General features: G+C 38.8%; 1 protein-coding gene across 1 annotated transcript in view; it reads right to left on the bottom strand.

Annotated features, from left to right (window-relative positions):
* NPHS2 (NPHS2 stomatin family member, podocin) overlaps positions 1 to 11,240 on the bottom strand; it is a 17,271-nt gene extending 6,031 nt beyond the window's left edge. The window contains exons 1-5 of the mRNA XM_070746660.1: positions 10,958 to 11,240; positions 7,710 to 7,813; positions 4,936 to 5,008; positions 2,618 to 2,700; positions 169 to 372 (exon numbers count right to left, since the gene is read on the bottom strand). Of these exons, the coding sequence (XP_070602761.1) occupies positions 169 to 372; positions 2,618 to 2,700; positions 4,936 to 5,008; positions 7,710 to 7,813; positions 10,958 to 11,240 (747 nt within the window). The remainder of the gene's footprint in view (positions 1 to 168; positions 373 to 2,617; positions 2,701 to 4,935; positions 5,009 to 7,709; positions 7,814 to 10,957) is intronic.
* Between the last annotated feature and the right edge of the window lie 5,856 nt (positions 11,241 to 17,096).

Below are 17,096 nucleotides of genomic sequence, written 5' to 3'. Positions count from 1 at the left end.
TTTAATTCTTACTAATTTTCATCTTTTGAAATATCTTTTAAGAAAGAGAAACTGTCCAATAACAAGAGAGCATTATTTTATCAATGCCAATTTACTGATTACAATATAAACATTTGTGATGGTTTTGCCCATAGTGCAGAATTATCACAAAATCCTCATCTTGCTCACCTTTATCTCCTGGCTGATGCTCTTTCTCTCCATCAGAATGTCAATGAAAGTCCAATGTGCCAGCAAGCGCTTTGTGATAGTCTGTACCAGCATCTGAACTGCATTAGAACGATTAGCGAGGGTGGTCATCAGCAGAGTAACATTCTCCATTCGATAGTAGCATACAGTATTTAATTCTAAAACAGCCATATCATTGGTGATCACCTACAATAAATAGAAGGCATTATGGTCAGTCTCAAATGTAATCAGATTATGATTAAGTATGGTAGTAATTTTGTCAGTCACTGGAAAGAAATTGGAAATCCAGGACATTCAAAAATTAGCCAATGTTATTATTGTAGTATCTGAGCTGATAAAGATTATAAGAATCTCACAAGATAGATTAATAACATCTGCGTGGCATGTGTATTTGTAAAGTGTGAGGGAATTTTTATGTTTGTTTAGAGGGGAAGTATACATAATATTTATGTAATTGAGGATAAAAGAAATAAAAAGAATTGGAACAATTTGAGCAACCCAGATGATGTAATTAGTTTAGGAGGCAGCATGTACCTAAAATAAGAAGCTATTTTTAGAAATTTAAATATAAAGTTAAGAAATATAGGAAGTATCAGTCTGTTCCAGTTGACAATTGATATAACAGAATTACATCACTTGGGAGGATACAGAAAGAAGAAGGGAAGTAGATTGAGAGAGAAGGAGGAAAGGAGGAGGAGGAGAGGAGGAGAAGGTAGTAAGGGGTAGAGAAGGTGTTAGGATGTAGCTGAGAGAGAGGGAGAGTGAAAAGTGAGAAGCCAAGCAAGCTGATTGATAATAGCAATAGGATTTAAAATTGTATTAAATTAAGGTTTGTTTGGATATATGTTTATATTATAATGTGAACTAATGGTATATGTGTTGGAATGTTATAATTGATATGTTGAGAAAATAAAAATCTGTTTTTAAAAATTAAAAAAAACATTCCAGACTCAAAGTGTCCCACCCTACTCAGCTAATTAAGCCATAACACTGCAAAGGGGTGAACCTTTAAATAGTCTCTCAGTCTGGTTCAGTAGGAATCACAGTCATAGGAAAGACTGCTCAGACACATTTTCAAAGATCTGTCAAACTCTTGCAGGGTAGGAGTTGAATCTCACTGGTCTGGCAGAATCATGGAGACAGATGGTCCCTCAAAGAAACAGGTCTTATGCCATGAAAATCCTTACAGGTGACAATGAATGCCTTCTATTGCACCCAGTAGCAGACTGGCAACCAATGCAGGTTGTGAATCATTAATGCACAAGGGTGTATCAAGTGTGGCCATCACTGTAGCATTTTTGGACTAGTTGTAGCTTTCAGGTGATCTTCAAGAGCGGTCAAATTGCAACATTCCATTATGAGGCAACCAAAACATAAGTGACAGTCGGAAGGGCTTCCCATTCTAGGACTAAAGCACACAAAATGGACTTGAGCAAAGATCATCCTAGTCAAAGGATGCCACCTGGTCTTGGAGCAGTAGTTGTGAGACTATGAGGGGTTCCCAAGTTATGCACCGGTCTCAAATGGAGAAGTGCCACTTCATCTAAGACCAAAGAGATCCAGGGGTTCATCCATTTAATCCAGACCTGAACAATATCCAGGCATTGGGTTAGGACATTGACATTGGACAAGCAAAGGTTGAGGTCCAATTGAGTATCACCCGCATACAGTTAATACTAGACCCAAACTTCACCCATCAATTTCATGTAGAAATTAAAAAGCAGAGACAGGAGCATGGAACTCTGTGACACTCAACAAGAAAGGAGGTGTGGACACAACTTCGCTTTCTCTGTTAACACTGACTGGAACTGACCACTAAGGAAGGAGAACCATTGCAACATAATGCCACCCATACTTAATCCCCCAGTCTGTCCATAAGAATACCATGGTAGAAGGTACTCAAAACTGTTGAGAAATCAAGATGGTTACAGTACCCCATCCTACCTTGCCAAATGTCATCAAAAAGTGTAATCACTAGAGAATCTATGTAACTTGCTATAAAGCATGAAAATCCTTCGGAATGGAGAATCTACTTTTTTCTATAGTGTGGTGATGGTGAACCTTTTTTTTTTTGCTTGTGTGCCAAAAGGGGGCGCGTGCAATAGAGTGTGCACATCTGCCACAAGGCTCACTGAAGCTTCCAGACTTTCCTGAAGCCTAGGGAGGATGAAAGATGGCATTCCCCACCCTCCAAAAGGGCAAAAATCAGATGGGTCAGTGTGCACATGCAGGCTGGAGCTGATATAGGGCAATGCCTCACATGTCCTCAGGTATGGCTCCATGTGCCACCTGTGGCATCTGTGGCACAGATTTGCCATCACAGCTATAGTGTATCTGTTTGGCAACTATCTCATTTCTTGATTAATCCATGTGATTTTCTCCAGCAAATGAGTTAGAAAAGGATGAATAAGCCTTAACTAAATTCACTTACCTCACATAAAGGAATCTCTAAAGTTTTGAGACGAATGTCTATTTTGTGGTAAGTATCCAGACAGGGAAGCAGAAAAAACAAGCCTTTTAGAAGAAACAGAACAGCATGGAAGTTACATGATAAGAATTAAGAGCACACTTTTTGATGCTCATTTTATCAGGTCATCATATTGGGACTTTACATATAGAAAAATTATTGGCTTATCATCAGGTTCATTCTAACCATGTATGTATTAGTCAAATGCTTCACAAATTAAGGTCAACTCATATTCGAGAAATAGTGGCCATTTAGGCTGCTATCAAAGTTTCCTTTATAGTTTATTATTTATTTATTTATTTGTTTGTTTGTTTGTTTGTTTATTTATTTATTTATTTATTTGTTTATTTATTTATTTAGTCCAATACACAATACATATTGAAGAGAATAGATATGTAGTATTATATATAAAGAAAAGGACAGAATAAAAGATATAAAAATAGAGGAGAAGATATATGAAAGGAAGAAAAGATATATGATATATGAGATAAGGAGAGACAATTGGACAGGGGACGAAAGGCACACTAGTGCACTTATGTACGCCCCTTACTGACCTCTTAGGAACCTGGAGAGGTCAACTGTGGATAGTCTAAGGGAGAAATGTTGGGGGTGAGGGGCCATGCACACCTTCCCTTTAAATAAAAGTAATAGTGGCCTAACAGAGATTGGAATCATTTCCCTCAAATGTTAAAAAAATATTTCTGCATTGTGGAAAAACCAAAAAGGGATAAAAAGTTGTTGCAACCAAAATGCTCCCATTAAAAGGCTTGCTCTAACCTTCTGATTCTGTACCTAGTGACTGAAAAGCAGAATTAATCTCCCAGCAACCACTTTATAACAAACCTTACAAGAAAGCAAAGATAAAAATGAGGTCCAGGGGTTACTATTATCACAATTTGACTTGAGTTAAGGTTCCTAGATTTTGCTATCTATGTTTATACTACAGAAACTATCAACTATATTTTAACCAAACGTGTTGTTGGAACCTAGTACATGTCAGATTATGTTTGCCATGCAGATTAAAAAATCTGAGTTAAATAAATCATGATTTACTTATTTAACCAGGGGTTATTTGCATGGTTCCTAGATTTTCCAGTAATCTATTTTACCATGTCATAGGAATGGTTTGGTTTGCAGAAATGACTGTAATCTTTTTGTCCAGCAGACATCTTTGTCAAATAATTTCTGAAGGTTTATGAAATGCTTTTAAAAATCTTGAACAGAAACAATGGTGGATTGGAGTAGTGGCCATCACATTTTTCCCTTAACATTTTAATATATTTTTGTCAGTTTCCAAACTTTTTTTACTCCATGCTGAAGTCCTTGAGTATTGCAACTTCTTGCATTTTTAGCTGATGAGTATGCCTAGGAAAAAATCTCACTTTCTAACTGTTGCTGATGTAGTGCCACATAGATTGGCAGATCTAGTGTGAAATGTGTAATTAAGCCAAAAGAAGATAAGTGACCTTAATGCTGTTGTATTTAGAATATCACTTAGCATAGGAATTCTGGTCCCAATTATCATTCATAAACAAGGACTACCTGGAGGATACTTATTTCTTTATTTGTTTGTTTGTTTGTTTTGTCCAATACACAATAATACACAATGAGGGTTATAGAGAATATAATCAGGTAGAATGTATTAAAGGGGGAATAGAGGAGAAATATAACTATGTGAGAATAGCAGAAAAAGATATAGGTATAGAAGAGAAGATATATGAGATATAGGAGAGACAATAGGACAGGGGACGGTAGGCACCCTGGTGCACTTATGTACGCCTCTTACTGACCTCTTAGGAACCATTACATTTAACCACAAAAAGGAAACCTTTTTTTTTAAATGAGGGGACTAAGAAAAATAGACTGAAAGGAAAAGTGCAGAGAAGTTATGTAAAATCGCAGTAACTGAAACTCTACAGAAATGGACTGTACAGTACTCTGTAATTCCAAGGGAAACTTTTTTTATAGCATCTAGAAAGATGGTTTTAGTTTCTACCATTTCACAAATAAAGTTGCCAATATTGTACCATTTTATTCACTACCCTATTGATTACATACTGTAATTCAACAATCAGAACTAGCAAGGTGATTTCTTCACATGATGTTCACTATGTGTTTTAATACAACCATAGTTGTGCCATTGTTTCTCAACAAGGTTGACACTGGTACCTTCTTTTACAACATCTGTGACCCCAATAGTTCAGTCCATATAGATGTCATAGACAGCAGTGTTATATTTAACTTGTGGTCCTGCAAAAATCTAATAATATTTGTATACTTACCAGGCCCTCTTGGCTTTCCCTGAAGAATATGACCAAATCGGAATAAAATGGCTCTCTCATATTCCCGTACAATCTGTCATTAAAAAATGGAAAAGAGTAACAGAATTTGAGAGGAAGAAAAAAAAAATGGAAGTAAAATTTAGCTTTTAATAGATTGCTCAATGCCAATTGGAGGAAATGTAAAATGATGAGAGGAATCTCTCAAATCTTTTTTTCTGTTTTAACAACTTATGGCAGTAGTCCCCAGCCTTTATGGCTTGGTGGCCCAGCGGGGGAGGAGAGGGGAATTGGCCCACCACTTTTACAGGTGGAGCTGCAGGCTTGTGTGACGGCCTACCAATCACATAAGTAGAGCTGTGAGTTCATGCACCAGCTTAACACTCGCACATCCTAATTCCCAATGGGCCATGGCCCAGTAGTGTGCCACGGGGACCCTTGCCCTAAGGAACTCCACTTCTGACTTCCTTTAAATCAGGACTCTCCCAATCTTTACAGCTTGGTGTCCTGTCACTCGTACAAGTTGTGCATGTGAAATGGCCGGCTGCTCACGTAAGTCAAGTTGCATGCATGTGCACTGGCCTGGTGCTCTGGCTAATTGAGTTGCGCATATAGGTACCTAAACAGGCCATGACCCAGTAGTGGCCTGTGGCCCAGAGGTCGTGGACTCCAGAGGTTTATGGAGTTTAATGATCTTTCTCTGCAATAACCAAGCATTGTTACCATATGCTTTTCTGGGTATGATAGTGTTGAATAGTCCATTACCTACCTATATACTGTGTGTACCTACCCAACAGCTATGTATTTTCATGCAATTAAAGTAGCACATAGTAGCTCTTAAGTTGGCTGGTCAATGGTCATATGCAAGAAGAAGGATTTTTCTATGTTTTAAAATAGAGCAGAAGAGGAAAACTTGGGAATCACAGATTGTTTTCACTCTAATATAAGGTGACCAGACGTCCCACTTTTAGCGGGACAGTCACACTTTTCATCATTTGACCTGCGTCCCGCACCCTTTGAAAAATATCCCGCTTTTTCCCCTCCCAACTAGCCTCCTTGGGAAGAGGCTGGAGAGAGGGGATTCCGCGCTCTCCGCTGCTGCCTTGCCCTCCCTGCCCCTAACCCAGCTTGGCCAGAGTAGAGTAGAATAATAATGAAATGGAATAGGAATAGGAATAGGAATGGGATTGGACTGGAACAGAACAGAACAGAACAGAACAGAACAGAATAATTATTGGCTAAGTAAGATTGGATACACAGGGAATTTGTCTTTGGTGCATAAGCTCTTAGTGTGCATGCAAAGCGATAATAATCATAATACAAAGGATAATAATCATAACAATGATTCCAATAGAGACAGTGGAAAAAATTAGAATGATAAAAATAATATATCCATACTACATGTGTATATACCTAGACACAAGACAGAACTGTAGAAATTAAGTGTTCAGTAGAGTGATGGGAATGGAACCCCCCCCCCTCTGTGTTCAGTAGTTTTGGTGTGCAATGCTCAGTAGCGATGTCTCAAGGGGAGTTGAAACAATTTGTGTCCAGGATGTGAGGGGTTTGTAGATATTTTTCAGTCAGAAGGAGATGACTAAACTAGGGTAGTTTTATTTTAGTTGTAACATGACAACTCAGTTTTTGTAAAGATCCCAGGTATGAAAGTTAACGGAATAAATTATTGCCATGAAAATGTAAAAAAGTAAATTAGTACAAATGAGTAATTCTGTCAAATATGTTGGGAAGATAAATAGCTTGTCAGTAAAATGGGATTATAGTGCCATTGAATAAGAGTAATTATTCTGAAGTAAAGATAAAAATGAGCCCTGACTAAGGTGAATGTCCCAGTCACATTTTTATCACTAAGTATGAGACAGAAAAGCAGATTAGCCCTAATCTCTACTACTAATATGCAGGTTTATCTATCTTTGTTCTAACTAAGAGAGAAAAGATCATGATTAAGGGCCAGGTGAGTCAGATGCTACAGTTCTTCACCATTATACTATTAAAAGTGAGATGTTAAAGGTGTGTGTGTGTGTGTCCAGAATGTGAACTTTGCTGTCTTCAAAAGTGTAACCTTTGCTTTACAATTGCAGATGGACAGCTGAATCTTGTTCTGACCGGTTTGTTCTCCTACGTTGTGTCATGCATTTGTGAAGTGGTTGCCTTATTTCTGCAATGTACAAATCCATACATGCCACTCAAGTCTGTCCACATCCTAAACAGAGAGGACTCTGATTGATTTGAAAGATTATCAGGTCAACATCAGGTTCAATTATCACATCACATTACATAGTTAAATTTTAATTTATCTGGCTGCTCTGATCAATAAAACTTAAAAAATTAACACAGGTGGAAGGTGGAAAATATATAAACTTTTGACTTTACATTGTGGATCTCAGGAATCCAGTGAAAAAAACAAAAAGGACTCACTGTTTGAGAGTTATAGAGAATTCTTAGATTGTGAAGACTTGATATTTGGTTTATAAAATCAGAAAATGTGGGAATTAAAATTTGCCTCTGCCATCTGTACATAAAATAATAATAATAATAATAATTAATAATAATAATTTATTGGATTTGTATGCCACCCCTCTCCGCAGACATATTGAAAATAAATATCCTTATCACATAACATTGTGGAATTTGTGGGTTTTTTTCTTTGTGTGCGAGTTGAATGTCTGGCTTGCTGTTGTATCCAAAAGCATTTGGATGAACAGACTTTACTGCTGTCTCTCACATTTATCAACTTCAATCTCTAGAAATACTCTTACCTTCATACAAAACCAGATGGAAATGGGAAATGTGATTATGATGAGAAGGAGTGAGAGGATGACAAGAAGCCACTCGCAGATGCCTAAGCCTGGAGACTTTAAGCCTGCAGAAAAACAGATACAAGATATAAGATTCTCTTGGTTTCTTTAAACCTGCATTTGTTATTGAGGAAAAAAGTAAGATTAAAAAAAATCAATATGAAATATGTACATGCTGACCCACATTATTTTGGGAATAAAGGAGACTATAGGAAGATGAAATTGAACTAGGATAACGTAACTGCCTCGAGTCCTTGGAGCGGGGCGGCATATAAATCCAACAAATGAATGAATGAATGAATGTTCAAATTTCATCTGCAGATGAAAATAGGGACTAATACAGATTAAACTTCCAACATATATTTTGGGTCTTTCTTTGCTGTTAGCATTTCCCCGTAATACCCCAATGTCAGTCTCAAGGTATGTAAACTCAATTATGCATCCCTACCTATTACTTAGGAGGCAAAATCAGGTGATCAGTAGTGAGTGTGATCACAAAAGGAGCCCCTGGGTTTTTCAAGCAGAGGTGAGATTATTCCTTCTATCTGATCCCTAGTCAATCTCTTCATTCTGTTATTCTCTCCCTAAAAAGGTGAATTTAGTGGCACATGAAATGTCAAGGAAACTATTTGCCATGTACTGTTAGACTTGGGAGGCAGTCCAGATAAGAAGCACATCCAGATATACTAACTCTATGCTACATTAACAAAATCTTGCTATCTTGAAAGTACATCTTCTTCCCTCACCTTCTGAGACCTTTGCCACATCCCATTCCTTCTGCATATTCAGCTGCTGTTCAGGGGTGGATTGCTCCTGGTTTGGATCAGATCGCCCAAATTGTTAGCAATCCGCTGGTGATGTGACAATGGTGTCACGGATCTGGTTCGGTCGGTGCCAGTCCATGGGCGCTGCCATCTTTTTTTGGGAATTTTTCATGAATTTTTCCATTGTTTCAAAAGTCTTTCCTGTTTTCTGCTTGTAAAAGGGCCCTCCCGCCTGCCCCTTGGGTTTAAACTGACCATTATTCCTTTGCCCAAAGCACAGCTGATTAGCTCCTCAGCTGTGTTTCGGGGGATTCCAGCTGCTGAGCATGCACAGAAGCCAAATTGCATGAGGGAATGTGTGTGTATGCGAGTGGAGGATGTGCACACATGCAAAATGTCGCAATGCAAACTGGTGGCCAAGGTAAGTGGAACTCACCCCTGCTGCTGCTTGTCTGACTGTTGTCTATGCCAGTGTTTCCCAGCCTTGGCCACTTGAAGATATTTGGACTTCAACTCCCAGAATTCCCGAGCCAGCGAATGCTGGCTGGGGAATTCTGGGAGTTGAAGTCCAAATATCTTCAAGTGGCCAAGGCTGGGAAACACTGGTCTATGCTATGGTTCTGCCAAGGTCATTCCCTTATAGACCATTACATTGTTGCCAGCAAAACTAGACACAAGAACAGTTTTTTCACTGAACACCATCATTCTGCTAAACAAATAATTCAGTCACTACTGTCAAACTATTAATTAAGGCTGCATTACTTCCTGTTTGGGGGTATGGACAGCCAGCCATCACTGCCAGTTCAGCAAGTGGGTGGAAATTTCCACTACCGGTACATGAGAACTGGTCTGAACTGGCCATAATCCACCATTGATTTTAACTGTTCCAATCATAAACGAACCTGAGTTAGAAGGACCAGTGAAATGGTTCGATATGAGAAATTTTTTTAGAGTGATGCTTGTAGATTCTTCAGAGTGGAATTTTGATATATTTGTTTATTGCTCTGCTAAGCCAAATTTATTTTGGAAAACAGAAACTAACAGCAGATTACCAGGACCCTATCTTCTTAATCTAAGCCCTTCATTAGGCACACACAAACACACACACAAAAAACACCCCAGCCACAATTTCAGCAGGGAACCTGTTGATATTAAATGATTTAGAATGACAGAAGTGAATTCCTGGAAACTTGGCCTTTTAACAAATCAACCATTAACATTGAGGTAAATCCTATTTTCATATTTAAAACCAACCCAGATTGGTAACATAAGAGAGACAAATAAACAACCATCAATAGTAATAGCATTTAGATTTATATACCGCTTCACAGTGTTTTACAGCCCTCCCTAAGCAGTTTACAGAGAGTAAGCATATTGGCCCCAACAATCTGGGTCCTTATTTTACCGACCTTGGAAAGATGGAAGACAGAGTCAACCTTGAGCCTACTTAGATTTGATCTGCCAAACTGCTGGCAGACGGTGATCAGCAGAAGTAGCTTCAAGAACTGCACTCTAACTACTGCGCCACTAAGGCTCTTGCCACACTCTTCCATATGCTGATGATGTTACCTACCTTAATAACGAAACATCTGTGGAAATACAACCAAAGTCAGAAAACACCAATAACCTAATTATTAGGCTTCTTCTGAATCTCTACTGAATGTCTAACAGCTAGGTCTCACTGATGTCTATTTTCCTGAGGTTTCCAAGAAAAAAAAATTAAAATAGAAGCTGAGATCTACCAACCAGAAGCTTTGCACAAAGCCTTCTCAATGGAAGAAGCATATTACAGATCAAATAACACTTGAATTTGAGATAAATTTGAAGTCTGAATCCTTCATTCATGCCCGATTTTAAACACAGATTAAATTCCACATTAACTGAAACTACTGTTCAGAATTTCTGCTTGTGCTGTATACTGCACTAATAGTTGCCTCTGGGACGCAAATTTCTAGCTTTTGTATTTTCCCAGTAAACTGTTTGCTTTGAGGATGCTCCTCTTAATAACTTTGCAATAACTTTGTTGATTTCTTTTGGTCAAGTTATCTTAAAACGCAAAGCAGCTAGGAAGTGATGATGTTTATTACAAGAATGTAGTTCTTTTGCATTTTACTACTACCCAGAGCTGGTTGGTATCTGCAAGGGAGAGGACAGATAAATTCAATGTATTTATATCATCCTGTTGTCTTTAATTAAACATGACTTACAGAGTAGATCTACCAGATCAGAAAACATGCAAGAGATAGACAACATTTAATTCCCTTCTATCTTCTAATGCTTTTAACAACCCAGACTGGTTTGCTTGTCTTTGTTCATTTTTGCTCATAAGAGATAGTATTGACTTTAAGAATTGTAGATCTAAGATCTCTTAAACTAGGTTCTCTTCAGGAGATGGACCTGTCCAGGAGATGATTTACTGGTATTGTACCGGATTTCTTCCCTTACCTTCCTCCTGCTTCTCGCTTTCAAGCAAGGCCATCACTTCCATTTCTTCATCAAATGACACCACATCATCCACATCAACCACTGTGGAAGTATGGATTTGGTTGCCTGCTTGAAGGGTGCTTTTGGTGTCCTTTTTAAATTTCTTCTGATTGGATTGCGGCCTCTCTTTGCTGGTTTTCGGCCTGTGTGCCATTTTCTCCTTTTTGTTCCCTGGAGATGACTTCTCTCTGCTTCTCCCGTGCTTCTCCCTAGAAGAGCTCCGAGACCTTTTTTCACCACTCATTGTCTTGTCTGCACTGTAGAAAGCAGCTCTAGATGAGAAGGTGGGAGACTGTGCTGCCTAGAAATTTATGTTGCCAAAGGGGAGGGAGAGAGGGAGGGAAAATACAGTGCAAGAGAAGAATGTTCATTCTCAGGCAGGGAGCTACTGGGCAGTCACAAAAGTCCTGAATTTTAGAAAGTATGGTGAGAATGGAAAAGTAGGCTGCAGCATGATATGGAGCAAACTGAGAATGCAAGCTTACTATTGTAAGGAAAAACCATGGCCAAATTACTTTCTCTCCCTATTTGTATGCAGGACTTCCAGATCTTACAAGATGTGGATTGATATGGAAGCAAAATTCTCCTTCTAGAACAATTTCCAAATCAATGAATGCCAGTGTTGCTAGTATAACATATAGACTTTAGAACAGTGATGAACTTTTTTCCCCCTCAGGCGCCAAAAGTGTGTGCCCACACCCATAATTCAATGTCCCCACATGCCCCACTCTCTGTGCATGCAAGTGGCTCCCCTGCATCCCCCCCCCGAGGCCCTCCGGAGGTCAGAAATGGTCCATTTCCCAATTTCCTGAGGGCCCAGTGGACCTGTTTTCACTCTCCCCAGGCCCCAGAGGCTTCCCTGGTAAATGCAAAAACGGCTTCCCACGCCCTCAGGAAGCCTTGTGATAGGCTGAAAACGCCCTCTCAGAGTCTCCATGCGAGTCAAAAATCAGCTGGAGTTGAGCTAGAGCAACGGCTTGCGTACTGGCAGATATGACTCCGTGTGCCGCCTCTGGAGCTGTGATGATGAACCTATGGCACAGCTGTGGCACGCGTGCCCTAGGTTCACCATCACAGCTCTAGAATATACTTTAGGAAATGAACTAAGTGTAATCTTCAGAATGTACTCGCAGGCTGTATATATACTTTAGGACTTCAATCACTATAGCAGCGATATAGTAAATAAGGTTGTCCCTGGGAAATAATAGTGGTTACCTCTTGTAAATATCCTTATTTGATGAATCTTGATGTTAATACAAGTCGATTACCTGAATGGGCTAATTACTTAACTCACTACAGTAATTGAGCCTGCCCATTGTAGTCATTAAGTCATGACGATTGTAAAATGGATCTCCACTTGACTGACCCAATTTTACCACCTTTTTTGTGGTGGTCACTTTGTGAGTGTGGCAGTCATAACATGGCAGCTGTGGTCATTAAGCTAACAGCATGGTCATTAAGCTGTCCTATGCAGTGGGCCAGTTCTGATAAAAACTGGAGGTAAATGCTGATTTTCAGTAAAAGTATTGTAAAACAATTACAACAGCGTTGGATACCACAAATGGCCATAAATGTGGATGGGCTGCTAAACATCCAAGATGTGGATCATGTGATCATGAGGTGAGAATGGCAGCCATTGCCAGAACATGGGAACCAAGTTGGGAATACCCTGGGGAGGACCATCATGACTTTGAAGTTGCTAAGCAACGATTGTAAGTCCAGGACTAACTGTAATGCCCCAATTGACAGTTGCAACATTGGAACAGTTGGACAGTTGCACCAGATGGAAAACAAAAAATAATTTATTAGAATAGAATAGAATAGAATAGAATTTTATTGGCCAAGTGTGATTGGACACACAAGGAATTTGTCTTGGTGCATATGCTCTCAGCGTACATAAAAGAAAATATACATTTATCAAGAATCATGTGGTACAACACTTAATGATTGTCATAGGGGTCAAATAAGCAATGAAGAAACAATCAATATTAATAAAAATCTTAGGATACAAGCAACAAGTTACAGTGTGTTCACACTAGAGCTGCTGTGAATATAGTCACTTCTTTCATTCCACCTATGTGCTAAATGCATTGTCTAAAATAGCTTTAATGCAATGGTTTTACAATGTATACTTAATTTAAAACTCCGATATTTGAAAGAACTATTAAAGTGCAGTTTTTTGTACTTTACTTGCAGGTAAATCCCCCTATTATGGGATTACATATGATAAACTGCGTTCCTGTCAAACAGGTAACAAATAGTCAAAATAGGGAGGGCCCTACCAAATCTGGCACATTAACAGCGGTGTCCCCCAAGGCATCATTTTAGGACCCACACTCTTTCTACTTTACATCAACCATCTATGCAATCCTATTAAAAGCAGCTGTGTCCTCACTGATGATGTAAAATTATTTAACACTAATGACAATCCTGTTGCCCTACAAAGCAACCTTGACAATGTGTCAGAATGGTTGTGTAATTGGCAACTCCAAATTTCAACAAATAAATGCTCTGTCATACAAATTGGCAATAAAAATCAGAACACCAAATACAAGTTGGGTGGAAACGATCTAGTAGTCTACTCTCACTCTGTCAAGGACCTAGGAGTATTCATATCTAACAATCTAAGCTACAGAGCTCACTGTAACAACATTGCCAAAAAGGAATTAAGAGTTGTTAACCTAATTTTGCGAAGTTTCTTGTCCGGTAACACTGTATTTTTAACTACAAAACCTTTGTCAGATCAATTCTTGAATGCAGCTCGTCGGCCTGGAACCCACACTATATATTGGACCTTAACCCAATTGAGTGGGTTCAGGAGTATTTCACAAGAAAAATACTCCACTCTTCTAATCACAACAGAGTTCCCAATACCGCCTGGCTTGAAATTTTAGGCTTAGTCAATCTAGAACAGCACTGTCTGCAGTTCGATATAAGCACAGTACACAAAATTTTCTGCTATAATGTCTTGCCTTTCAAGAACTTCAACCACAATAATACATGGGCAAACAATTGATAAAAACTCAAGGTAAACCGCTTCAAACTCAATTGCAGAAAATATGACTTCAGCAAAAGAGTGGTCAATGCCTGGAATGCTCTACTCAATTCCGTTGTTATAGCTTCAAACCCTTAGAGTCAACCTCAAACTGTCTACCATGGACCTCACCCCATTCTTAAGAGTTTCATAAAGGGGGCATAACCATAAACACACCAATGTGCCTTCTGTCCCTATTTATCTGTAATATTTACTTCCTATGTTCATACCTATACTTGTTATGGGTATGTTTGACAAACAAATAACATAAATAACCTGGTGTACATAAACACACCAATAGTCTTCTCATCAAATACATGTCTCAGGCAATTCTATACTAAACTAATGGTTGAAAATCTGCTAGAAATTGCTGAATAGTAACTCCCAGAAGTCCCAGTCAGTATGACCAGTGAGGCAGGATGTTGGGAGCAACACTCCTATGTACAATATTTGAGGAGGATAAAGACTCTCTGTTCAGGATTACAACTACAATTCATTCATTCTTGCTATTTCCATTACATCAAAATTCCACTGCCCATGTGTAAGATTAGTGTTGTTTTTAAATTAGTGCTGTTAGTGCTACTCATTCTGAAATGCTGATGTGAGAAGGAAAAAAAAGGTGAATTTAAGGAGGTAATAATCCATGTTTTCCTTCATCACTTGGATTCCTTTGTAATTAGAAATCTGTACCACTAGACTATTATAAGCATAAGCACAAACAATTCACTTTTTAACCTCTTCAAGTACTTTGTTTAAAAGCAAGTAAAAATATATTGTTTTGCTGATTTTTTTTAATGTGGTAAACAATTCAACTGGTATTCAATTCATGAATCTAGGCTTAATTTAATCTGAATATCTAATTAAATGCACTAAGTAATTATTTACAAATACAGTAGGGAGTAGCTGAGACCTGAGTTATAATATCATGGCTTGTCCATACACATTCTAATCTACTGTCTGGCAAAAGATATATATATATAATAGTTTCAGATAAAGTTAAAAATCCATAGGAATTCTCCTTTGGTGGGACTCTTTCTCTTTGGGTGACTATTACATAAATTATTATTATTATAATTTTAAAGGAAAAATTTGTAGATACACTGGGAAATTCCAAGGGATGAAAACCACCTGTTCTGATCATGAGGCTGGTATTTCTCATGCTTCTTTACATGGTTGAATGTATTGGAATGTTGAGCTCTGCTATATTTTCATTTTGCTGCTGTGGGTGGCAGGAATTTAAGAATTGTTTACATTCACAACATCTTTTGCTTTTCACCTACTTCCAATCTTTGCATCCCACCAAGCTATCTAAATGCAACTCCAGAATGGAGCTCAGCTGTTTTCAGGAAAGAGAAACAGTATAAATGTTGATCTAACACCCAGAAATAGGGTTCTTGGTAAATTCAACATTTTCCCATGTGTTATCTTTAACACCGATTAAGGCACTTATTTGCTGAATTATTGAAAGAAAGCATTCAAAAATATATCTTTAAGGTCAGCTTTGAGATCCGTAATTGGATAAACCTGACAAAACAGCCATAAAGATGGTTTATCCTTCTCTATTCCATAGAAAAACGGTCACTCTGCAATGACTCACAGCACTTTTAACATAAGACCTAACCCAGGGGTGTCAAACTTGTGGCCTGCAAGCCGGATGTGTCACATGCTGGCCTCATCCGGTTTAGCAAAGGGGGGGAAAGTCCCTGATGATGTTAGTTTGATACCCCTGACCTAAGCAGAAAAGAAAAGCAATTGATATAATCTGGCCTACAAGGAAGGGGAAAAGAAGTACTGTATAGGAATCCATTAATAAATAGCCTTTAACAAGATTTCGGGCAGAACTCTATTACTTGGGCCAGGGTTAGGCAAAGTTGGCTCTTCTATGACTTGTGGACTTCAACTCCCAGAATCCCCGAGCCAATCATGCTAGCTCAAGAATTCTGGAAGTTGACGTCCATATGTCATAGAAGAGCCAACTTTGCCTACCCTGACTTAGGCAGAAGGGGTTGAAATTCTGAAAATCAAATTTAGCCATGCCAGTCATTAGATACCCTGTGGATATAGTAAGCAGACCAAAAGAACTGGGGGGTACCAATTAAAAAATCCGGAAGCATCTCTCAATGTACAGAGCTTTCCACCCCAAGTCCAACACAGACAAAGTCCTTGGAGAGGGGTGGCATACAAATGTAATAAATAATAATAATGATGATGATGATATTATTATTATTATTATTGACTGTATACCAGGTAGTGGAAAAAGCGGGATGTTGGTGTCACCACTGTCCTGGATAAAATCCAGAGCATCCAGGAGTATATCAGTAAAATAGCACCCAAAGATTAGTTCATGGTGGTGGTGGGGTAGTGGTTAGAGTGCAATACTGCAAGCTGCTACTGTTGATCCCGAGCTGCCAGCAGTTTAGCAGATGAATCTCGGTAGGCTCAAGGTTGACTCAGCCTTCCATCCTTCCAAGGTCGGTAAAATGAGGATCCAGATTGTTGGGGGCAATATGCCTACTCTCTGTAAAGCGCTGTGAAGCAGTATATAAGTCTAAGTGCTATTGCTAATTTTGTTTACACTTTTACACACCCACACTTCCTCCTACACATATACAACATATACATCTATCCAGTGATGGGCTCCTAGGGGTATGGTCAGGAACGCAGTACCAGTACACAAAATTTGGAGCTCCACCTCAGAGTACCCAATTTGCACTGGAAGATGTTGAAACAAAATGCATAAGCCACGCCCACAGTGTGGTAGTAAAAAATTTGGTAGCCCATCACTGCATCTATCTATCTGTGTGGCTTCTATAATTTAAACCCCCCCCCACACGATTTGATGGCCTACAATTAATAGCAATAGCCCTCATTATATACAGCTTCACAACCCTCTCTAAGCGGTTTTATAGAGTGGCATATTGTCGTCGTCCCCGGCATTCCCTTCCTCAACAATCTGAATCCTTGTTGTTGTTGTTTCACCAGCCTCGGAAGGATGGAAGCCTGAGTCGATCTCGAATTACTGTTAGTAGAAACGGCCCAGCTGTATTGTACAGTATTCTAATCACT

The sequence above is a fragment of the Erythrolamprus reginae genome, chromosome 3, assembly GCF_031021105.1.
Source record: "Erythrolamprus reginae isolate rEryReg1 chromosome 3, rEryReg1.hap1, whole genome shotgun sequence".
Lineage (NCBI taxonomy): Eukaryota > Metazoa > Chordata > Lepidosauria > Squamata > Dipsadidae > Erythrolamprus > Erythrolamprus reginae.
Note: the sequence above shows the minus strand (reverse complement) of the source record. Positions and strands in the feature narration are given on the sequence as shown.